The sequence below is a fragment of the Sturnus vulgaris genome, chromosome 21, assembly GCF_052056855.1.
Source record: "Sturnus vulgaris isolate bStuVul1 chromosome 21, bStuVul1.hap1, whole genome shotgun sequence".
Lineage (NCBI taxonomy): Eukaryota > Metazoa > Chordata > Aves > Passeriformes > Sturnidae > Sturnus > Sturnus vulgaris.
In genome coordinates, this window is record NC_142263.1 from 1,820,868 (window position 1) to 1,844,807 (window position 23,940).

General features: G+C 46.9%; 2 protein-coding genes across 5 annotated transcripts; one reads left to right on the top strand and one right to left on the bottom strand.

Annotated features, from left to right (window-relative positions):
* Positions 1-3,691: 3,691 nt before the first annotated feature.
* PIGW (phosphatidylinositol glycan anchor biosynthesis class W) lies at positions 3,692-11,764 on the bottom strand. 2 transcript variants are annotated; one of them, XM_088177182.1, is made up of 2 exons: positions 11,632-11,764; positions 3,692-5,222 (listed from the first exon to the last, which is right to left on the bottom strand). In XM_088177182.1, exon 2 carries the CDS (start codon positions 5,206-5,208, stop codon positions 3,697-3,699), a length of 1,512 nt encoding a protein of 503 aa, XP_088033308.1. In that variant the 5' UTR covers positions 5,209-5,222; positions 11,632-11,764; the 3' UTR covers positions 3,692-3,696. The 2 variants fall into 2 exon arrangements, with proteins under 2 accessions (XP_088033308.1, XP_014736716.2); XM_014881230.2 differs by lacking the exon at positions 11,632-11,764 and adding an exon at positions 5,732-6,081.
* On the top strand, positions 6,155-23,928 carry MYO19 (myosin XIX). Of its 3 annotated transcripts, none has more exons than XM_088177179.1 (25): positions 6,155-6,224; positions 7,235-7,324; positions 8,927-9,071; positions 9,317-9,465; positions 9,695-9,808; positions 10,547-10,679; positions 10,896-10,965; positions 11,335-11,437; positions 11,650-11,746; positions 12,205-12,281; positions 12,502-12,592; positions 13,849-14,020; positions 14,206-14,279; positions 14,373-14,494; positions 16,113-16,226; positions 16,615-16,791; positions 17,650-17,796; positions 18,022-18,129; positions 18,683-18,753; positions 19,117-19,226; positions 20,986-21,149; positions 21,751-21,880; positions 22,019-22,104; positions 22,413-22,697; positions 23,123-23,928. In XM_088177179.1, the coding sequence occupies exons 2-25, from the start codon at positions 7,313-7,315 to the stop codon at positions 23,249-23,251; spliced, it is 2,880 nt and encodes a 959-aa protein (XP_088033305.1). In that variant the 5' UTR covers positions 6,155-6,224; positions 7,235-7,312; the 3' UTR covers positions 23,252-23,928. The 3 variants fall into 3 exon arrangements, with proteins under 3 accessions (XP_088033305.1, XP_088033306.1, XP_014736637.2); XM_088177180.1 differs by lacking the exon at positions 6,155-6,224 and adding an exon at positions 6,503-6,544; XM_014881151.2 differs by lacking the exon at positions 6,155-6,224 and having other exon boundaries at positions 7,217-7,324.
* The last annotated feature ends 12 nt before the right edge of the window (positions 23,929-23,940 follow it).

Genomic DNA, 23,940 nt, shown 5'->3' on the forward strand with positions numbered 1-23,940 from the left:
GCCTCAGACGCTGCCCCGGCATCAGACACGGCTCAGCCCTCGGTGCGCTGGTGCCGAGCCAGGCAGGGCAGGATTTAACAGCTCTGCTTGGCGCCTGCAGCGCCCCAGTGCAGCCAGCTCGAAATCCTGTGGCTGCCTAAATTAAGCAGCCCAAAGAAAAAAAAAAAACAAAAAACAAAACAACGAAGCCAAAGTCTTTCTTGAACTACTGAATAATACAGCTGACCTGTTCGTTCTTGTTGTGTATGGATATAGGCACTAAAGCCCTCACAAGAAAATGCAGGGGGTGTAATTAACGAGCAGAATTATTTCTTATTTTTTTCTTGTGTTTGCACGAAAAACGATGTTTAGTGGAAGAGTTAATTCACTCGAGCTCCTTGTTACAGCAGCTGTAACGGGAACATGTGGAGTGACAGTGCTGCACGGTTTGCAGTCGGTGTTCTCATGGTTTGCAGCAGCAAAGCTGGGGCTTTGTACCGAAGGATAGTTTCTCACACCAGAGCACTCTGAACCATGAATTTAGGTCTTTGCAGGATCACATTGTCCCAGGTTTTGTATTCCGGGAGTGCACATTGATACGAAAAGCACCATTATATCCATACAATTTTTATCCGTGGATTTTTATTTATTTTTTTTTTTTAAGTCGCTGGAACACGCGGCTTGTTTGTTATCTCCCAGCGCGGTGGAAAGGCAGCCAGCCCCTTCCTGCGCTCATTTGCATGGCCCTCTTTGCCTGGAAGAAATACCTGTTCTCTGGGACAGCGTGGCTTTGAAATAGGATACTGCCTAGAATCTTCGGGGTAACATCTGACTTCAAAAGAGACACCACTGCAGTTGGGAGAGGAGGCATGCTAGAGTTGATCTTTCAAAATAATGAGATGTGTTCAAAAGTTAGTGATGTTTAATAAAAGGTTAAAGATAAACGAAATCAGTTCTACTCTCCCACCATATCCCAGCATTTTTCTACCCTGCAGCCCTACAGAAAGGCCATTTGGTGGAATTATGGCAACAAAAGCAAAACAATTTGTGTTTTCCTCAGCTTTACTGTTCTTGAAGTAGGTGACACATTATGGTTGAGCCATTAAGTCTTCCTGCTTGAAATATCTTGAACTTTTATTCATTATGTAACAACTAAATAAAAGTTTCTGATTTTTAAAAATACACCTTCAATCTGTACAAAGGGTTCTTTGTCTAACACAGGCCTGAGTGAAGTGAAATGCAGAGTTCCTTCCAGCCACCCAGCCAAAGCTGTGGAGGTGTGTGGAGAACAGCAGTGTCCTGGTGTTCCCTTTTCACATCTTTTCAAATCCCAGCAGAGCTGTTTGCTCGTCCTGTGATCAAAGGATGCTCCCTTGCATCTCTGGGTTCTTTCAGAGGCCTGGGCAATTATCTTGTGTTCATAGGCTGAACACTCAGCATTCATAACTATACCAGTTGCTTCAGGGCAGAGCTTGCTGCATTTGTTATCGACAACAAGCAATGGGAATGGTCTCTCATTAATTCACTGGTGAACAGCTCACAGAATCCCACAATCATTTAGGTTGGAAAAGACCTCTGAGATCATCAAGCCGAACCTGTGAGTGATCCACACTTTGTGAACCAGCCCAGAGCACTGAGTGCCACATCCAGTCATTCCTTGGACACCTTCCAGTGCCTGACCACACTTTCCATGGAGAAATTCCTCCTGATGTCCAGCCAGGCCCTCCCCTGGTGCAGCTTGAGGCCATGTCCTTTCTTTCTGAGAGAAGAGACCAAACCCACCTGGCTCCAACCTCTGATTTACTCCTCAGGGCCTTACAAGCAGGAGAAGTCTCAGGATGTTGTGAGAGGATTGTTCTCACTCCGGTGCACACAATCCCCTGGGTTTGCTGCTGTTGTGGCAACCACAGCTGCAGCCCCGGAACTGGCACCACCAGCCCGAGTGGAGCTCGCCCACCAGACCTCCCACGTCCTCCCTGCTTCACCCAGTGCAGTTGGCACCTGGATGCCCTGTGCTTGTCCAGGCACAGCTCTGCCAGTCACACCCAATTCGTTCTGAACCACACCGACAGGCTTGTGCTCACAGGCAGAACTCCCTGCAGGTCCAGGGCTTTAAACATTTCAAAAATAAATATCCATGAGTAATTTTGCATAAATAAGTAGTGCCAGTCCGTTCACGAGGGAGACCTTTCTTCCCTAGGCAAGTCTAGGAAGTGATTTAAAATAAACACATCCACCAGTTACCAGAAAACTCTGTTATAAACTGACAAGTGTTTCTAAGAGGTTGTTGCCAGTTCTTACATTTGTCCCCAGGATAATACAGGCTGGTTTGCTATAATTCTCAAGACGACATGGCTTTAAAGTTGGAAGCAAACAAGCATGAACTCAGCGTGGCCACAGCCTGTAATCCTCAGACTTCACCTTTCTGCTGGCCAGGGGCTTGGAGAAACTCATAAATTTATGACTCTTGCACAGCATGTGTGTCCTAAGGAATCTAATTTAGAGGCTTATTCTCCAAAGGTTTGCTGATTCATCACTTGTGATAGACAAGGAGAAATATGAAATATGGCCCGTGTGTACTGCTGTAACTCCACTGACATTGGACATCTATCATCAGCTACCATTGGTATTCTACTCCTAAAGTATTTATATCCCATTATTGAATTCCTCACAACCTTTAAGTGTATTTCTCTTCCCAACGACTTTATGAGGTCAGGAAGAACTGTCACAGTCAGGAAAGGGAACAGAGAGGGTGTTCTGCTCTGGCCTTGCAGGGAAGACTGAGAAACTGAGCAGTTTCCTTCTCAAGCCATTGCCAGAACCCTCACCCACTGCACTGCACTGCACTTCTTTCCATCTGCACCTTGTTTGTTTGCTAATAAAAGTTAATACCAAATGTCCCCCCCTTGGGGACATCTCAGCTGGCAAAGTACAGTATTCAGTGTGCTGGTCTGCAGGTTGGAGCTGAATTCGTTTGGTATCTTTGTATTTTCTTACAAAGTCTTGATCTTATTATCTGCACCACAACCTCCAACAACTGCTTTATGAATTCATCTGCAGTTGAGTTTATCCTTCAGAGCATCTCACTTGATCTCAGGTCTTCATTTATATTCATCAGTGGGGACGGAAGTAAAATCTAGCTTTAATTCAAAGGCTAATTTAGGTTTCAGTATATGATTAACACTCCACAATTACTACCATCAAAGTCAAGCATATGCATAAATCTCTGCAGGACTGGGGCCAAAACATTTTCAAGTATCCACTTATTCAATAATTTTATATAAAGAATTATTCTTATCTATTATTTATGCAAGGGCCTTAACTAGGTAAATCTTGACACAGCTAGGCCTCTTTCCCCATATAATTACTCGTCTTCTTTTCATCTGGTTTCTATTCTACCTTGTTATCTAATTCCTTGGGTATGAGCACAGTTCACTAACTGTAAATACAATTTACTCTCAGGAGCAGCAGGAATATTCAGCAATCTCCAAACTTAAGTTTTCAGGATAATATGCAACAGCTCCCAACAGGTAAGATCATCAACTGTATAATTTGGTAAAATGAACCATTAAAAAGTAATCAACACTAAATAATAAAAAGCTCTGCTAAATTATAAATTATTGCAACACATCCAGGAAAAATACTATTTTTTCCATTAAATACCATAATTCAAGTACAGCAAACTAAGTCCAGCTAGTCCACTCAGCCAAAGTGGAATCACCAAAACTTTAATACTATATTCCTGGCATGCAATATATACATAATTAAACAGTTAAAAAACATGTACAAGTGCAGTATGCATAATGTAAAGGCAGCCTTGCTGTGGATTGTGTCTATCAGGATGTTCACAGCACCAGTCATAACATTGGCTAGCAAGAAAAACAGTAATTGATTTTTGTTAATAGCACTGATCAGGCATAGCTGTGACAGCTTGTCTTGCCTTCCCACTGTCACGGCCTCCATTCCTTGCTTTTTCCTGGAATCTGGGGGCTGCACAACCTTCCAGCAGCAGGACACACTGGAGCCCTTGACCAGCAGCTTTGTGAACACCAGGGCGAGGTCAGTGAGCACAAAAAAGCCCAGCAGCAGCAGGCAGAGGGCGAGCACCCATGTGCAGAAGGGCAGGTTGGCCATGCGGCGGGACACGGGCTCCGTGCACGCCTGGCACAGCTGCAGCAACACCCACAGGGCCAGAACGGCCAGAGCCAGCCCCCTCAGGGCTCCCAGCCAGCTCCTGACAGAGCTCCTGCGCTGCAGCAGCCACAGCCCCACCTGCACACTCGCCAGGTAGATGGCCAGGTAGCCAAAGAGGGAGAGCAGCCCTTCCCGGTTGGCATCGAGGAAGCCGAGCCGGGAGCCCCTGCCGTCGCTCCCGTGCAGGATGAACCTCTTCAGAGGGGTAGTGCTGAGGAGGAGCTGGTAAAGAACAGCCACAGCTACAGCCACAAGCCAAGCCTTCTGTCTGGGGAATATGGCTAAAAGCAGAGATGCTGCAAGTCTCACCAATGCCAAGGTAAAGAAGAAGTTCCAGTGCACCCCGTACTCTGAGGTGTGCTCGTGGTACTCGATGGATTTAACGCTCAGCAGCCGCCCAACACCGAGGGAAATCAGTGGCCACACAGAAAACACCTGCCTGGAGAACCTGGGCTTTGTCCTGTGAGATTTCTGTCGAACCTCAGGGCAAACGAGAGCATTTCCAAAGATAAAGGCTCCCACCCCCAAATCCATGGCCCCGGTGCCGTAGGTCTCGGCCTTGGCGTATCGCCGGGGATACTGTGGGAAATCCACGGCTAAAATGCTGATGGATGTCAGCACATTGACATAAACACGGAACACAGTTATTGCTGGAATGCACTCGGGATCCAAGCATGTCTCCTGGAATTTTTTTACAATTTGCCCAAAGGGCTCTCTGGCCTCCCGTTTTCTCTGGCTGTATATTTTGAAAAATATTCCGGCACAGAAGGCAGCAAGGATAAATGGTATGAAAAAGATGATTGGAGACAAGACAGTGCAGGAGAACAGCAGAGGAGACACCAGCACCAGGAAGTCTAGCAGCAGGCTGTATTTCCTTGAGCTTACAGGTTTTCCATGGTGCAGGTAGTGCAGGATCAGGAGGAGCCCTCTGCAGAGCAGGCACAGCGGAGGCAGGGACAAGCCTGCGGAAATTTCCAGCAAACTCGTTCCGTTTAGGTTGCTGATAAAGGCTTCCTTCAGCTGTTTTTGGGACATTCTTCTTCCTTCCTCTGAAAACACAAAACATGAAACTTGAGGTAGCTTTGTAAAACGGGTCTCAGAACTCCTTAAAAATGAGTCAGTTCATTAAAACAACATTGATTTCAGAAGTTACTGAGTTACTTTTCAATTTAAAGAACACAGAGCAGCACTGGAGCTGGCTGTGAGGCCAAGGACAAGCACAGGCTTGAGGAAGCTCCAGCATTTTACATCCTGCTGTGTCCCAACAAGATGCTTCATACATTTTGGAGGGAGATCTCTAAACATCAAATACTTCCACAGGGTGAATAATCTTACTGCTCTGTAGAACACACTTCATATTCTCTATGTGTAAATAGCACAGCTATGTAAAAACGTGGCTCTAAAAAACTCCGTGCTGCCTGCTCAGTACAACCAGCAGCTGCAGCCCCCGTGTGCCTTTTTAGGGCAGCCCCAGCTACACTGGGGAGAACCCTGAGGGATGCAAAAAGCGTGAATTAAGAATTAATCACGGCTTGTGCTCAGCCCCGGGGGAGCTTACCGGGAGCGGGGGGACAGAACCGGCGGGGCCCGGGGCCGCCTCTGCCGCCCTCACGGCCCCGGCCCGGCCCGAGGTGAAGCCGGGCCCGGTACAGCGGGGCCGGGGTGAAGCGGGGCCGGTAAAACCGGGTCGGGGTGAAGCGAGCCCGGTAGAGCCAGGTCAGGGTAAAGCCGAGCCGGAGTGAAGCGAGCCCGGTAAAGCCGGGTCGGGGTGAAGCCAGGCCCAGTACAGTCGGGCCGGAGTGAAGCGGACCTGGTAGAGCCGAGCCCGGTAAAGCAGGGGCGAAGCCGGGCCGGGTAGAGCCGAGCCCGGTAAAGCAGGGCCGGGGCGAAGCCGGGCCCGGTAAAGCCGGGCCGCGTTCCCCGCCCGCACTTTCGCCGCTTCCGCAGCGCCCGAGCCCCGCCCGAGCCCCCGCCCCGGTTCCGCCTCCTGGGCCCGCCCGCCCCGCTCCGCTCCCGCTCCCGGCCCCGCTCCGGCCCCGCTGCCGCCCTCGGTAAGTCCCGAGCCGGCCCTGCCCTCCCGTCCTGGCCGGCATCGCCGCCGGGCCCTGCCCGCCTCAGCCCCGGCGGACAGCGCGGCCCTCAGGGGACACCGCCATCGCTGCAGCCACCGCGGCCCGGGAGCTGCCACGGCCCGCGTGTGTCCCCAGCGTGTCCCCAGCGTGTCCCCTGCGTGTCCCCAGCGTGTCCCCAGCGTGTCCCCTGTGTCCCCATCCTGTCCCCCGGGATCTGCGGGCACCGGCATTCAACGCTCTGCCGGGATGGGTCGGACACGAGTTTGGGGCTGGCTCCCAAGTGGTGTTTTCATACCGGGGTAAGAAGGAGATGAGGGATGGAATAGGAGTAACAATGGAAGACGAGTGGAATAGAATTAGAATAGAATTAAACCAGAATTAGAGTATAATAGAACAAAATTAGAGTATAATAGGACAAAATTAGAATGTAATGTAATTAGAATAGAAAAGGAATGGGAGTAATGGCAGCTTTAGCTGCAGGAAGGACGGAATTCTTCCTGGCTGTGTGTGACTGGAACCTCTGCGTTTATCACAGAAATTCAAAGCGCCTGACTCACCTTGGGTTGGCTCCCAGGGATTTTCAGAGGAAACAGGAAGGGAACAACACAAACTTCTCCGAGTCCCTTCTTAAAGCTCTGGCTTCCCTGGCACCATCAGACCCTCAAGTCTGTCCTGTTTCTCCAAACAGGAGGAATGTAACAAGTGGTTGCAGTTTCTCGCCAAGAAAACTTGCTTTATTAAAGAGAAGCAGAGCATTTTATTCCTGATGGAAGGGAAGATACATGATTCCCTCCAAAAAAGCTTTATTTGCAGGGGCAGCAGAACAGGACCATCACTCTGGGTAGCATTTCCAGCTCCAGTGTTACTTGGGCCACACTGGGATCAGTAATTCTGTCTGAATTCTTTGGAATCTGCTTGTGGATCCCTCTGGAGAATGACATGCCCAGAGTTATTTTTATCTAAATGTCTTTTTATTTTCTTTATTTAAGCGTTCTCCAGTGTGATTTGAATGAAGTACCCTCAAGTAAAGGCCCTCTCCAGTGCTCCCGTCCACAGGCCTGGACAAGATGCCAAAGCAGGTAAAAAGAAAAGCAGGAATTATGTGTGCTAATTAAATGTTACTGCCAGGAGAGAATTCCTGGCTTATTTCCATGCAGTCAAGATTAGGTAACTAGTAATGAATATTCACCCCTGCTTCATGCATTGACTGGACCTATTTAGTGTGGGTTTGAGCTGTGTTAGAGACACCAGGCAGTGATTTTTATTGTGCCCTGGGCTCTAACAGGGCAGGTGTTAATGCAGGCAGCAAGCACATCCTGAGGGTGTTTGTTCAGGAAGATGAATGGACACAAGAGTAGGGATTTATTTTCAAATATTCTTTTACTTTGGCCTAAGCAATCATCATCTCAACTGAAGTGATGCTGAGCAGGGCAGCAGAACCAAGGCCTTGCAGTCTCACAGTGGATATTTCACTTGCCTGGTGTAATAAGGAACACAGGGAGGCACGGGGAGAAAGGGGAATTGGCAGGAACGCCTTGGGTCCGTGGAGTGTTTCCTAATTGTGGTGCCTGTTCTCTGACAGCAGCAAGCTGCTCCATGCTCATTCAGAGGAGAATAACAGAAATCACTTGGATGGCAGTGCTTTACTGCATTGCTAAGCTTTTTTCTCCCCCCTTACTGTATAAAATTCTGTATTACTGGAAATGAACTACTTATGCTGTCTGCAAAAGATAAAAATGCTCCTACACTGTTGCAGCTTTTTTTTTTGCAGGAACGTGCTAAATGGGGTTTGCAGTGCATTTCCCCTAAATTAATGAGCTCAGCTCACATAGTGGAAATGCTGCTGACTAAATTTAGCATTTTCTGTATAAGCAAGGTGATGCTGTTCATTGGTTAACTTGTGATACAGGTGAGAAGGGATACTTTGGAGAACTTCCTGTCAAAGAGAAGATCAGATGAGGAATGTATAGAATGCAAAAATCAAGACTGGTGTCTTTTCCATTCCTCATTTTCTGTTCTAGCTTCTCCTTTCCCCAGAAATGGCAAACAGGTCCTGGAATCTCTCTTCTGGCTGGTTTTCCATTACATACAACAAGTGTGTCCTTCCAAATAGTGTCAAGGACACAGGAGCCCAGAGGCTGAGATGTGAATATTTTAAGTGATTCAGAGGGGACAAAACTTCAGCTAAGGCAGGGCAGCTCTTCCCCCAGCACCATTCCTCTGCCCTGGCTGTGATGTGTGCACTCTGCAGCTTTCACCCTGAAAATGAGAGTCTCTGCTAGGAAAGCTGCATTTGTTTTGGCCTGCAGGGGCTTCCAGCTGTACCTGCAGCCAGCCCTTCCTGCTTCCCTGAGCCCAGGGCACTGCTTGGATTGAATGCATGACATGCAGAGGCTTAGAAATGAGCCAGTGGCAAGAAGATGGTGTGTGTCTGTGCAGAACTGCAGTGTGAGCCCGAGGCCACCTTCTCTGGGTGCCTTTGCCCACAGCCAGAGCACTTTTGTAACCTCAGAGCAGGAGGAGGGCAGCTGGGAGCAGGAGTAGCTCACACATCCTGAGGTCTGGCTCCTGCTGGGGCTGAGCTTCAGGGACCATGGAAGCAGGGGGAGAGCTAGAACAGGGGATGAGGTGAAAGTCCAGCTTTTCACCTTTCACTGGTGCTGATCTGACATCCCCTCCAGGAAAACGGCCAAAGAGAAGATTCTGTCATCCTGAATGACCTCAGTGAATCATTTGAAGAAGAAGTTAGAGCCTTCCTCAGTGATGAAGAAAAGCTGCATCTTTTTGATGACCTCACAAAAGTGAATCCAGTGACAACCAGGACAGGTGAGCAGCCAGGGAGTGTCTGCTGAGGATTCCCTTTCCCTGCTGGCCACTGGCTCCTGCTCTCACTGCATTAACACCACTAACACAGGAGTTATGTATATTACACCTCCATCACTCTCTTGATCACCTCATTTCTCTATTAAACCTGGTAGGTAACACACCTGAGACTTCTGTTACAAACAGGCACAGCAGGAGTCAAACACACTTTGCAAAAGGTGCTGACAGAAGGTGTTGTTGCTTTTCAGTTCTGAAATGTCTTCAAGCAAGATACAGAGTCAACCTGTTCTATACAAATGCTGGCTGCAGCCTGGTGGCTTTAAATCCTTTCCAGCCTTTCTCCTGCCTCTACTCACCTGAGCTCATGAGGGAGTACCACGTTGCACTTTGTCCTCAGGTAACCCTTGTGTTTGAGATCACTGTCCTTCTGCAGAGCCCAGGTGCTAAACTGCTCCAAACATATCTGAGCAAAATACTGCTGCAGGATAAACCCCATTTCTAGTGAATTATTCTGTTAAAAGTGCAGTGCTGTTTTCAGATAAATGTGAGAGGACCTTTGCTATCCATTGCTGTTGAACTGTGTGATTACTGTACTCTTAAATATGAATATTCTCTTTCACTGCCAGGATTTAAAACCTCACATCTTTGCAGTGGCTGAGCAAACCTACAGGAATGTCCAAAAGCAGATGGACCCTGTGAACCAGTCCATCATTGTGAGTGGAGAAAGTGGTGCTGGGAAGGTAAGGAAATGCTTTTCCATGACATTGCTCTCAAGTTTTGAGCTCTGCCAGTGATTTGTAGTGCAGAGTAGTGCAGTGAATGAGCAAAGATGAATTAAAAACCCCTCTGACACAGCACGTAGCCAATCTGCCCAGCACGACTCTTGAAATGTGTGTGAAGCATTAAGTGATTGCTGCAGTTAAACACACTCTGCTTAATATAGCAGCTCTTCAGGTGACATCTGTCATTTCTGGAGGGCTGGGATTGAATCATTCAGCAGGAATTGCACCTGAGTTAATGCCTCAGCCTGCTCTGTCAGGGAGCTCGTGTGAGTCTCAGCAAGACTCAGAGCAGTGGATTCAGCTCCTGCCCTGGCCCTGCTGTGATGGTCCATCCCTGCTCAGGACAATGCTGAGGGTATTTTTAAACCCAAGAACAAGATGCTTTGCTGAATGTTAATGACTCAAAATCCATTCACATTCATTCCATCCCAAGGCAGAAGCTGTTCATTCTGGCTGAGCTTCCAGACAGTGATGCCTCGATGGAAGTGCCATTCAGCAGAGCACTCCCACTGCAGCAGCAGCACTGAAATGTGTGTCTGTGGCACAGGGTTTCCACTGAACCAGAACTCTAAACCTGACACAGTTCCTCTCTTCAGCCTCCCCTCCAGCTGCACTCAGTGTTTGCAGAAGCTCCACTGACAGGACTGATAACATGTTAAAAACAAAGAGCTCCTGTCAGATCTCTCTCTCTTGCAGACCTGGACCTCTCGCTGCCTTATGAAATTCTATGCCTCTGTTGCTGCCTCAGTTATCTCCCCAGAAGGCAATGAAACTGTGGAAAGGATAGAGAAGAGAGTTCTGGATTCCAACCCTGTCATGGAAGCATTTGGTAAATGTGGCTTTTTAACAACAAACTAAAGTCATGGCCACCGTGGGAAATTTCCTTTGTTCCCACACGAGTCTAAGCTATCCCTTGGTTCTCTCCTTAAAAACAAACTCTTCAAATACTGGAGCTATTTACAGATCTCCCTAAATCCCTGTGTGTGCTGCATGGCAGAGTGGGACCACTCTGATTGTTCTGTGTCTGCCACTGGCAATTTCACAGGGAACGCCTGCACCCTGAGGAATAACAACAGCAGCAGGTTTGGGAAATACATCCAGCTCCAGCTAGACAGGTAAGAATGACTGTGTAAAACCTTACCTGTTGTTTTCTTCCTTTAAATCTTTGTTATCTTGTTCCTTTAAAGCTTACTTCTTAATTTTGCCATAGAATATTTTATGCCTTTAGAGTGTATTCTGGTTTGCTGGCAGCTTAAACTGTTATTATTTTCCTTTTTTTTTTTTTTTTCTGCAAGCTCTCACCCTGATCTCTAAAAGAGAGCAGTGGAAAAATAGAGATGTAGTTAAGAACTCTGAATAAAATATGAACAAAACTGAAGGTGAACTGCAAAGCATTCACAGTCAATTGATCTCAGAACAGCACAACTCCTCTTGGATTCTGTGAAGAGGTTTTGTTGAAATCTTTGCTCTTTTTCCCTCTCTAGATTCCATCACCTGACTGGTGCTTCCATCCAGACTTTCCTTCTGGAGAAAACAAGAGTTGCCTATCAGGCCCCCAATGAAAGAAACTTCCACATTTTTTATCAGGTTTGCCTTCAGTTAATTCTGCTGGGTATTTCTGACACACAGCAGGGATGAAATCACCAGATTTAGCACAGTTGCAACTTTTAATAATTACCAGTTTCCCTGTCTCCCAGGCTTCCAAATTAAATCATCCTCCCAGTATGCTATTCTTCACTGTCTGGGAGCTGTAAACACCAAAGGCAGAATTCAATTTTTACCTTGTTTTGTGTCTCCAGATCACAAAAGGTGCTACTGCAGAGGAGAGGCTGGAGTGGAACCTTCCAGAAGGGGCTGAGTACCGCTGGCTGCCAAATGCTGAAAGAAACTTAGATGGTAAAGATTAGTTTCACTAACTAATTAATCAATCCATTAATAATGGCTGGAACTTGAAAGGGAGGCAGGCAGAAATTCACCCTGTTCAATCCCCTGGTCAGCCAACAGCAGAGGCTTTGTAAAGTCACCTGCATTAATGGGATTCTTTTTAAGTTTCCCTTGGCACTATAAAACCTTAAAGTTAAAAATCAGTCACCTGGCTTAAAACAGCTGGTTCTGGCCTGGCAAATTTGCATCTCTGTGGCTTTGTTCAGAAATTGTCTTGTCTTTGCATGTGCTTCACCTGACAGGAGGCACAAAAAACCCAGTGGGTTGGTTCTCCAGTTTGTGTGTGGGATTTACCCAAACAGTTTCCCTGCTCTCCACTGACCATTCCAGCTGGATTGGATGTGCTGAGATGTTCTGCTTGCCCCTGTTTGTGTGCTTGGCTTTTTCAAGAGCACTGTTTGGCTTTTCAGAGGACTGCTTCGAGGTGACCAGAGGGGCAATGTTCCACCTGGGCATCGGCCACGCCACGCAGAGCAATATTTTCAAGGTCAGCTCCACATCAGGCTCCACACAGCCAAAGATTAGATCTGAACTAAAAGTCTGCACCTCTGAATTTCAATTTGCCTTCAGGGATTGCACATTTGGGATCCACACAGAAGTTTGGGACCCTTTTTGTGCAGGAATGTTGTGAATGGCCTTTTCCTGGGGCTGAAGGGGACACTGCCTTGGGGGGAGCTGTCCTGAGAAACTCCCTGATTGTATTCCAGGTGTTATCAGCCCTTCTGCACCTTGGGAATGTTCAGTTCTCTAATCCAATGGATGAATCTCAGCCTTGTGAACTGGAAGACAAAACCAAAGGTGAGGCAACAACCATGCCATGCTCCAGAGCCTTGTTCAGTGCAGATGCCCAAGGGAAAGGATTAGGGAGAGAATGGAGAGAATTCTTACCTTTATTTAGTTAATTTAACATTTATTAAATGTATTAAAAATTATTAAATCTACTGAATTTTCACTTGAGGAATTTTAACTGTTAGTACTTTCCATTATTAATTCCTTTTAACTACTAATAAGTCTAATTATTAATAACTTAATTTTTAAATTTAATAGATTTATTTAAACTGTATTGAATTTATTGCATTTTAAACTATTGAATTCATTTAATTTCTTCATTTAATTCAGAATTCTTAAGGAATTTGAACAATAACTCTCCTGCTGATAGGACACAATCAAGGCCATGAGCAACCCAAAATTTAGGTGTATTTTCATGAACAAACAAAAACCTAATGCTCCTCTGCCCTGAGAGATAATTTCCATCCCTGACAGGTCAGGGCAACTGCAGCATTACCCAGTGATTCCAGGATTGTTGGCAGAACCGTGGCTCTTGATTGTAATCTTACTCTGCCATCACAGGGCTGGCAGAAATCTGAGCCACAGGGAGAGCAGGGCTTTTCACATCAAAGCTTGGAAGTTTTCATGATAAAGACCAAAAGCCAGTGACAACAAAACTGTTAAATTCCAGCATAAGTAGAGGTTGTTCTGCATGTCTTTAGGAGCCTTGTGGATCTGGATTTCCTTCAGAGCTAAAACTGCCCTGAATGGTGAAGTTTCCTGCTACAATGTCACATGTTCTGAACTCAAAGTACTTAATATTCAAATAATATTGAATACAGCTCAGCTGAGAAATATTTTAAATGCTTTGTCAGCAAATACTCATTCTTCTACATTTCCTTTCTAACCCCAAATCTCTGCTTTTTTCCTGGTCATCACTGTTTGATTTGTCTGTCTGGATTTAGAGGTCTCTGCTCAAAAGAGATGAACAACTAATAAAGACACACCTAGAGGGAAAAACAACTTTAGTGTGGCAAACTTCCAGCTTTTTCTGGTATTCCTTCATTTTAAAGAAAGGACCTGAAGTTCTAGAGGCACTCTACATCCAAATTAAGAGCCTGCTTTTGCAAATCTTACTCCCAAGGTTGGGTAGAAAGATCCAAAATTCACATTTAAGTTGGAGAGCTGATGGAATTGGCATTTTTCTACACAATCTCTAGACCTTCCATTCCTTCAGAGGTGTGAACACACCAGGTAACCTTGCACTGTTTGTCCTCCTGAACAAGAGTTTGTGAAGATCACGGCAGATCTGCTCCAGATTCCTGTGGAGGAACTCCTGGAATCTTTAAGGATTCGAAAAATCACTGCTGGAAAACAGCAGCAAGTGTTCAAGAAGCCCTGCTCCAGAGCTGAGTGTGAGACCAGGAGGGACTGCCTGGCCAAAGTCATCTATGCCAGGTAAGGATGTGCTAATCCAGGTGACTTCTGGCAGGGGATGGGATTTACTTGCTGCTGTTTCATGGCAGCACAATCAGAAATTCCTCTCCCTTCCAAGTGACACTGATGGAAACAGCAGTAAAAGAAACAATTCTGATTATTGCAAGCAAGCAGCTTCCAGCTAATCCCATTGTTGCTGTCTGCAGGTTGTTTGAGTGGCTGGTTTTGGTCATAAATGAAAACATCTACACAGACCCCTCAGTGTGGACCAGCTTCATAGGTATGGACATCCCACCCTGGTTTAACTCAGGGGCCAGCAGCCCTCCAAGCTGCTCCTAAACTACAGCTCTCTGTCCTCCCACATTCCTTCCAGGTTTGTTGGATGTTTATGGGTTTGAAGCCTTCCCTGAAAACAACTTGGAGCAGCTCTGTATTAATTATGCCAACGAGAAACTGCAGCAGCATTTTGTAGCTCACTACCTGAAGGCACAGCAGGTAATACCCCAAACTGAAGATCAAATCTTCAATATCTGATTTAAAACAGCATCTCTTTGTCACTTTAATTGCATTGCTGTGCCCGTGGTCAGATGGAACCTTCAGTCAGTAATGCCACAGAAAGCAGTGGGAGGGAACAGTGGCTTTGTAAGGAGGGGAGTGTGGGGCAGCTGGAATGACACAACTTTGTCTCTTGGGGATTGAAAATCTGCTCCCAGCTCCACTGGATCTCTGCCTGCCAGACTGTTTGCTTTTCCTCAAAGAGCTGAACACTTGAGACTAAATTCTTGAGGCAAGTGCAGCCTGAATGGAGGTTCTCTTGGAAGTTTGTGCTTACAGCCATGAAGCATCAAGTCCCTAAAGAGTGGAGCTTCTGGGCTGAGCTTGGTGTGAAGGCAGAGCCCACCAGAACCCTGCCACCCACACCTGAGCACGTGGGACCTGTGGAGGCCTCCTGCCACAGGGGCACAGCTCCCTGAACTCAGCCAAACCAGGCCCAGTGTACACCAGCTTTTATCTTTGAGTAAGGAGGGACACAAAGGCTGGTGTTTCACAGCAGGGAAAGGTTTTTTTGCACCATGCAGTCCCTCACTGGTCTCACACTGCTAATTGCAGCTCTCATCTGAGTGCCCTGCAAGGTGCAGACTCCCTGCCAGGCTGCTGCTCTACCCCTCCCACTGCAGATCCATTACCAAAATGCTCTTTTGCCATTACCTGGAATCAGGGGAATTCTTTTCTTTATGGCACCAGCGTGCTGGCACCTCCTGCCTCACAGCAGGCTTTTGTCAATTTATTCAGGAGATAAGTATTTCTTAGACTGCAAACTCTGCTTTTGCTATTGCCAGGCTGCTTTCCCTGCCTGCCCTGGTCAGCATGCCAGGGGTTAATGGTCAAGGAAGATGGAAAGCAAGTTCAAGCACACAATTGCTTTGCTTGAAACGGCTCCATGACCTCTGTTTATAGCACCCCTCCCACTCCCTGCCTGCCCTCTTACCTCTGGATCTGGCTGTCCCCCAAACCACTTAAATGCCATTAGTGGCTGTGCTGAGCAAGCTTTTGGCAGGAGGCTTTTCAAATAACTGCCCAGAGCTTGTGCTTGTTAAACACTGCTGACAGTTTGTCCTGTAATTCAGCATAAATATTGTACCAATTATTCCAGCCAGTATCTCTCTGCACTTCCTTTCAGATCAGGCTTTGCTTTAAATGGAGCCCAGTTAGTAAAGCCTGGCACACAAAGGCTGGGTTAGGGCTGTGTCCCAGTCCAGGGAAGGAGTTCTGCTTGTTCCTTGTCCTTCAGGGAAAATCTCAGCACAGCCAGGAGAGGCTTTGTGTGACTGTGGCCTTTGTTTGCTCTCTAAAGCAGCCTTACAGCTCACTCTGATAAATCCATGGGGTTCCCAAATCCTCAGACAAATTGTTCCAGCAGGTTCTGATCCACACCCAAAAGCCACCTGAGGTAGAATATCCTCATGTGAGTTTTTTTTTCTCAAGCTTGGTGTTGACCTGAAGCTGAGCTGGGATTAACTCCTCAAACAGGACCTGGATCAGCTGCCCAAGGCACAGAGTTCTGAGCTCTGGTGCCCTCTGCTGCAGAATAATCCCTTCCCTCTCCCTTCAGGAAGAATATGCAGCTGAAGGCCTGCAGTGGTCATTCATAAACTACCAGGATAACCAGAACTGCTTGGATCTGATAGAGGGAAATCCTCTCAGCATTTTTTCCTTGCTGAATGAGGTAAGTGTGATCTAAACCCTTCCTTTTTTTGGCCCCAGTTCCCTGCCTTTATCCCACACCACCAAAGAAAACACAAACAGTAAATTAACAGAAAACCTGTCAGCTATAAAATTTCTGCAGGTCTTCAGTTTCAGAAAAATCATTTCAGAAAATGCCATTCTTCCTTCTGTTCTGAGTTGTCTTTTCCCCTCTGATCCTGGATGTTCTGATTCAAATATGAAGCCTCAATTACTTCTTTCCCTCCCTTCCTTCCCAATATTTCAGGCCTTGCATACTCAAAGCAGCTCTGAAGGTAAAATGGCTTCTGATTTAAGTTTTAAATGTTGTAGCTTTTAGAATCAGTTCATTGGGACAGATCAGAGATGCTGCAACTGTGTGTCCTTTGCAGGAGTGTCGTCTGAACAGACCCTCCAACACTGACCTGTTCCAAACCAGGATTGAGAAAGCCTTGTCCAGTAATCAGTGTCTAAGTCGAGATAAGTTTAGTAAGAAGCCCAACTTTATCATTTCACATTATGCTGGCAAAGTCTGCTATCAGCTGGCAGCAATGGTGGAGAAAAATAAGGTAAGTATGTGTGAAAAGAGATGTTTAAAAAAATCTTAAAGGTATCTTAGAGACCTAAAATGATTTAAACCAAAGCACCACTTACAGATACATTCAGTGCTGGGTACTGGACATACCTTGTTGCAAATAAATCCTTCAGGCCACATGAAAGTGGGTGATGTTCTCTGAACCACCACTGGCACAAGCAGATGCTTTGTTACACCTTTGAGCTGAGCTTGAAGTGAACCATGACCAAATCAGGGCTTCTTCCATTCCTGGGAGATGCAGAATTGTTAATGGCATCAGGGTATTTTTATAACTATAAATACAGCACTTAATTCCCAAAAAAATTCAGCTAAATTTATGAGAAACAAGAGCACAGACTTAACTACTGAGAAGTGCTGAAAGTACTCAAATTCTGGCCATCAGGGAATAACTGAAATGTGAAATAGTCTGCAGAGAGGAGGGTCCCTTCTCAGCTCTGACATCCCCAGCAATTACAGCAAGTGCTATTATTTATTTAGCAATAAAACACCATCTCTTAATTCAAAGGAATAGTTCTAATGTCTGCTGCAGTCTGTCCTTCAGGGATTAAACCAGATCTGAGAGTTGGAGCCCACTTACCCTGTGGAACAAGAACAGTGTTGGGAGCAGTTGTACATTGGACTGAATTTGCTGAATGTTCAGCCAAACATTGTTTTCTGTTCCTAAATCTGACTAGGAATGAATGCACATCATCAGATTTGAAACTGCAGCTGTGGTCACATGAAATTTGGCATCAGAAATGCTGTTCTATCTCTATATGTGGAATTCTTAGTTATTTTCAGAGGTGCAGGTGCCTGCCAGGTCCAGATACTGACAGGTCATGTCTGTTTGCAGGATGCTGTTCCACCAGAGCTGGTCCACGTTTTGCAGAACTCAAAGGACCCTTTGCTTCAAAAATTATTTCCTGTGACAGAAAAGAACCAAAATAACACCAAAACCCAGAACAGACCAGCTGTTGTTACAGTGGTGTCCAAGTTCAAGGTACATCCTATTCAGATTTCTGCTGTAATTTTGGAAACTTCCTGGATTTACCATCAACAATTTGATGAAGGCATCCACAGAGTGAATTTTTAGCTCAAGCTGTCCTGTAGAAATGCTCTAACACTGAGTCTGCAAAGCCATCCTGGCCAAGAGCAGCTTCACGGGGTGGATGGAAGATCCCTGAGGTGGAGGAACCCTGCTGAACCCTGTGTTTGTTTCCTGCAGAGCTCCCTGGAACATCTGATGGAGATTTTGAGCAGAACCACCCCCCATTACATCCGCTGCATCAAGCCTAACGCCGACTGCATGGCCATGACTTTCAGAACAGAAGAGGTAACTTTTCCAAAACCTTTGCACTGGGTTTCTTAGGATCTTGAGTCACTTGCAAAGCTCTTTTCACAGCACATTTTGAAACTGCTCTTTCTCCTTTGAGATAAACGCCCTTTCAGAGTCACTGCTTGTCCAAACCAGTTCCCAAGCACAGCAGCTCTTCCAGCTGCACCTTGCTTGTTGCTGGCGTGATTTGGGGTGCTGCCCTCCCAGCCCTTCAAACAGAATTGATCTGAGCAGCCCTGGGCACACAAATACCTTCAAACCAAAACTCTGCTCATTCCTGGAGTCCAGGAAGCTGAGCAGCTTGGGGAGCAGAGCAGCAGATGCTAAAGCTGTAACTAGAGAAGCTCATCTGATGGGCAATCAGGCTTTAAACACCCCTGGAATCTGCTGAGCATGGAAATAGCAACACTGAGCATGGAAATACCAACTCTGGCTTTTCACACCCTGCTGGGTTTGGGCACTGCTGGCTGTGCATGCCCAGGACAGGGCACACAAGGAGCAGCTTCCACAAAAGTCAGGTTTGTCTAAACCATCTCAACTTGTGCCTCAGGTTCTCAGCCAGCTCCAGGCCTGTGGAATAGTGGAAGCCATCACCATCAGTGCAGCAGGTTTCCCAGTCAGGTAAGTTCAGCTTCTTCAGCATAATCCATTTCTATAGCAATTAGTGGCATTTAGTTATTCAGAAGAGCTTATAAGCAGGAAACCCAAATATTTTGCACCATCAGCATATCCAAGCACAATTCTTCCCTAGGCTTTGCTACAGTCACTATTAGTAGGAAATCTGAATTTCTTCAGAAGTTCTGTACTTTCTGTTTGCATCCCATGCACTGGGTCCACAAAGCCATTATGGAATTTTCCCCCTTCAAATGATCAGTTATTTACCAATACAGCAAAAAGGAACAGTTATTTACCAATACAGCAAAAAGGAACAGTTATTTACAGTAATGATTCTTGCCTGGAATTCCCTGCACATTTGTCTCTCAGGATCCCTTTCCAAAGTTTCACTGAGCGCTACGAACTACTGAGAAAATCCTGGGGCTCCAGTAAAAAAAAAGTGTGGGGTAAAAGCAGCTCTCATCCTGCTGAGAAAAAAGGTAAGTTTGTTCAGGTAATCCCTTTGCTATCAAGTAAAATTGTAACTGCCCCCATTTGGTAACACCCAGACCAGATCATTACTGTATTCACCACTATTCTCAAAATACTTCTTTAACCTGTCACCAACCTGAGTTTCTAATTTGCTTAACACTTAAAATCTCTCCCCTCATTGCTGCTTTTCTGTGTTCCTCCTGGGTGGAACAATCACAGTTACAGTGGTGTCTGGGGTTCCCCTCACCCAATATAATTTGATTTAGAGTTGATTATTTAGTAGACTTGAAAACCACTTACCTTTTGCCTTATCTTCCTTCTCCTTCCTTTCTTTCCCCCCCACCTTGTTTTCTTGCTGAATCACTGACCTTCCAGCTTACCTGGACTCTGCTGCTTCTTCCACCTTTTGCAAACTTCTCTTTTTCTAAGCAAGAGTGAGGATGGACTTTAACAAACACAATCCAGCCTACAGGTAATGCCTTTGCTATGAACCCCTGAAAGGAGGAGCTCATCAGGTGGTTACATTGAATATTGAAAGTTACTGCAGCCCTTTTCTGCCCCCCAAATGAATCCCCTCTTCACCCAGTGGGTCTGTTCAATAAGCAGCAGCTGTGGGAAGCAGGGCCAGATGAGTAAAACTGGTGGAAATCTGTTCACTGTGTGGAAATGGGGTGAAGTAAGGAAGTGCAGGCTGGAGAATTACTTACACACTGGATCTTTCCCCCTCAATTACAAATCCATTAACTGCAAAGCCTCTTTGTGATAGGTTTTTAGTCCTTTTTATCTTCAGGGGGTAATAAGCTGCAAACAAAGCAAAACAATTGCCCAAACACGGGGATAGCTTTTGGTTCCCTTATCAGCCCAGCCCCATGAACACCATCAGAGCCACCAGATGTCTTCCTGTATGCAAGAATTGCTTCTATTTGTTTTCAGGACCTTAAAATGCTCTCATCTCCTTAGAAATATTTATAGCAGAAAAGCAAACAGTATCCAGGATGGAATGATGCAAAACCCTTCCAGCCCTGCGCATGCAGGAACTCCTGCAACCATCTCTTGTTCCAGATCTGAATTAAGTCTGTCTCTATTTCCAAAGAGATTCATCTGGCTGACCTGTCTGTAATGTAAAAAATTGTGCACTGTGTCTCAGAAATAGCTTTAATAACCTGTAATTGCTGCCATAAATTCCTGCTCAGTACAGGACCCTGTAGCTGCTCCCAGTGCCCTGTTACAGCTGTACAATTGTGCAGAATTTGTTTCCCCTTCCTGCACTTTTCAGTACATTAAGGCTGCAATTCCCTGCCTTTTGTTCTTTGATCCCACAGCTTTGAGTTTTGAGTATTGAATGTGATTTTCTTAGGCCTGAGCTGCTCAGTCTGTTCTAAATTGCATTGCTGCTGCTTTCTCGTGCTTCCAAGTAGGATGCTTGGAATGGGGGAACAGCTGAGCCCTCCCTGTTTCAGTCTAGATCTACCCCAAATGACAAATTTACCTGTGGAGAACAGAGGTGAGAACAGATGAGAAGGCAGCACCCAACCACAGCTCAGTTAAAACACCCCACACTGCTTTTTTGGTTGCTGGCACCTGGTGGAATCTGTGCTGTCACATTTTAGCCTTAAACACAGCAGGATCGAGTGCTCTCAGCCATCTCCTCCTCCCCTCTTGCTGCAGGTGTTTCCCCTCTAAATGGCCAAGAAATCTCAGTGCAAAGACAATTCCCTGGCCCTGATTTCCAAATTTTGTGATGCCTTCTCAATGCTTCATTTCCAGGTGAGACTGCAGTGATGGATGATGACAAAGCACCACGTGCTGCTGTTCTGGAGATCCTTCAGGAAGCTGTTAGGGGACAAACCCCTGCTCAGGAAACAGGGAATGGAGCAGAAATCCCCTCAGTCTACTGTGGCAAAACCAAAGTGTTCATGGCCAGTTCTGTGGTGAGTGCTGTTCCTGCCTCAGGGCCATTCTGGCACAGATGGTGGAGGCAGAACTCCTGCCAAGCCAGCTTGACCAGAATTGGGCATTTTCCATCCAATGATTAAACTCAATCAAGCACCCATCAGAATGCAGCTCTGCAAAGCTCTTTGTGTAATGGCCTCTGTGCTGCCAGTGGACAAGGAGCTGCACTTGTGTCTAGAATAGCCAGAATTCCAGTAAGGATGGCAGCTTTCCTTAGCTCCAGGTGACAGATCTGGCTGCTCCAACAGGCCTGCACAGCTTCCCTGGGAAAGAGAGAAGGAGACAAAGGCATTTCTGCCAAGTTTTGCAGGAGGCAGCAGCCCCTCAGTGGAGCTGGGTATGAACCTGCTGTGCTGGGACTTTGGGAGGCTCCACTTTCCTCCCCAAAAACTTCCATTTTCATTTCTATGTTACCTAAAAAGCACTAAAGAAGTGCTGTCACTTCCCAAACCTAATCCAGCAGTCATGGGACACTGGAATGAGGCTGTGGTCCCCTGACAAACACCAAGAGGCTGTAAAAGAGGAAGAGTTGTGAGCACAATTCCATCCCTAACTCCAGGCTCCTGTTCCCCACTGCAGCTGGAGCTCCTGGAAGGCAGGAGAGCTGAGGTGTTAAATGAGAAAGCATTTTGCATTCAGTGCTGTTGGAGAAGATTTAAAGAGAAGAAAACAGCAAAGGAGAAACGCTCAGCAACTCTCATCCAAGCAGGTGACTTGCTAAGGGTGGGGCTGAAATAACACAACAAGGGACATTTCCAGTCACACTGGGGGATTACAGTGGCACAGGTGGGCAAGTGCCTTCTCTGCCAGATTCTCTCACTCAGGTTTGTCTCTATTTAATCCTCAGCTGTTCGTTCCTGGCTGGCCAAGAGTCGCTTCCAGAGGATCCGCAGGGCTGCTGGTGCCATCCAGCGTCACTGGAGGAGATGGAAAGTGAGTATGGGGGACAGGAGAGCACTGGAAAGGAGCCACTGAGGCTTTTTAGTGTCTGAGAACAAGTAGCAACTCTGAGAACTACAAACCCAGTGCTCCAGGAAACTTCTCCAGCTGACAAAGAGAGGAGATGCCAGTCCTGTACAGCTGCTTCTGCTTTATCCTGCAGAAATAAGCTCATTCCTTACCTGCATGGAAGTTGGGGTGTGCTGTCCTTCCTGACTCCCTCTGTTTTAGCCTGTCGGTTTTGCAGTCCTAAGCTGTGTCCAGCACATTTTGAGAATGTTCTTGTTCTGTGTCTTTTTTAGGCAAAAGCGGCCGCGTTGGCAGCAGCAGAGCTGGACGAGGGGGAAGGAGAGGAGTTCCCAGCTCCTGGAGCTTCCTTGGCCAGCCCTCCCTGTTCTCTGGACACGAGGTGGCCCCTGCAGGCTGTCGTGCAGTCCTGGCCCCTGGGCCTGGCACTGGCTGCTGCCCCTGTCAGAGTCACGGGGCCCCGGAGGGCGCTGGAGCTGCTGAGCTGCCTCAGGGGGCTGCGGGAGGGCTCCAGGGAGCACCTGGGCTGTGGCATCACCTCCATCAGAGCCCTCCCACAGGTACCCACCCCTCCCTCCTGTCTGCAGCACCCGGGGCTGCCACGAGCTTGGGAACACTTTGGGATAGCATTTCCCATTAGCTGGCACTGGCTTCGCTCAGAAACTGAGTTACAAATCACCTTTGGGTCTGGGAGGAAACATTTTTGTGTTTGCATCAAATTCTGTGTGCAAGAGCTCACAGCTGCTACAAGCTGAGCCAGGTTCAGTGCTGAGACTCCAACCTCCAGAGTCTGAGCTGATTTCAGTTCCATTCCCAGCACTGACACTTTCTGTTGTGACCATTTCTCTTAAATCCATTTGTAGTGGACTCCTCTGGAGGAGTTCCCTGTCCTCACATCCAGTGGTTCATATACTCAAGAACTAAATGTGAATAATAAAATCAGCTGCACATCTGGCTGAAAACTCTCCCCCTCTTGTCCTTGCAGGGCTCTGTCAAATTCCACTGCAGGAAGTCCCCCCTGCACTTTGCCAACGTCAGCCCCCACACTGAGGCGTTTTCCATCACGGGATTCAACCAGATCCTGCTGGACAGAAAGGAACTCCTGCCCACATAGCCCTGCCCCCCTGGCCTCGGCCTCCAGGGAGGGCTCTCTGCAAGCTGCTGCTTTCCAATCACTCAACGTCCACTTCTGCTGCTACCTCAGAGCTTCCACAGCGCTGCCTTGTCCATACAACGGGATGGAATGTAATACACAGCATAATACACATTATAATAGACATTAAATTCAGTTTAGGGTGTGTGGGGGCAGCTCCTCCTCACCCCACACGTTACAGGAAATATCAACACTATGGGAACAAATCAATCCAAACAGATCAGGTGCTTGAAGCAATGAATACTTGAACTGAACGCTGCTGGCACTGCCTGCACGAGCCAGAGGCTGCTCATGAGAGAGCAAATAATGCAAATATTCCTGATTCCTGCTGGGTTCTCAGAGGTGCAACCGTCCTGACTGACCACGAGTGTCCCCAAGGGAGTGAGGAGCAGCCAGCTGCAGCACTAAGGGCAGATGTCTCAGGGAAAAGCAAGGCTGGGCTGTTGCTTTTATCTACAGAACCAAAATTTGTGAGCCCTCACAGCTGCCAGGTGCCTGCAGAGCTCCCCAAACAGCAGCACCCTGCCCAGGGGCTCACCAGGGGTGCCCTGTACCCTCCCTTTGTTGCTCATGGATCTTGAAAATGTTCAGCTGCTCTGTGTATGTCATTTAAAATAAACTGCTCAATGCTCTCTCAAGGTGTCTGACCC

Bases quoted from the DNA above. Each gene is read 5' to 3' on its own strand.
- PIGW (XM_088177182.1), bottom strand. From the start codon at position 5,208: ATGTCCCAAAAACAGCTGAAGGAAGCCTTTATCAGCAACCTAAACGGA.
- MYO19 (XM_088177179.1), top strand. The intron at 12,593-13,848 runs GTGAGGCAACAA...CTCCTGAACAAG, and splicing joins ACTGGAAGACAAAACCAAAG to AGTTTGTGAAGATCACGGCA. The intron at 18,754-19,116 runs GTAAGTTCAGCT...TTTGTCTCTCAG, and splicing joins GCAGCAGGTTTCCCAGTCAG to GATCCCTTTCCAAAGTTTCA.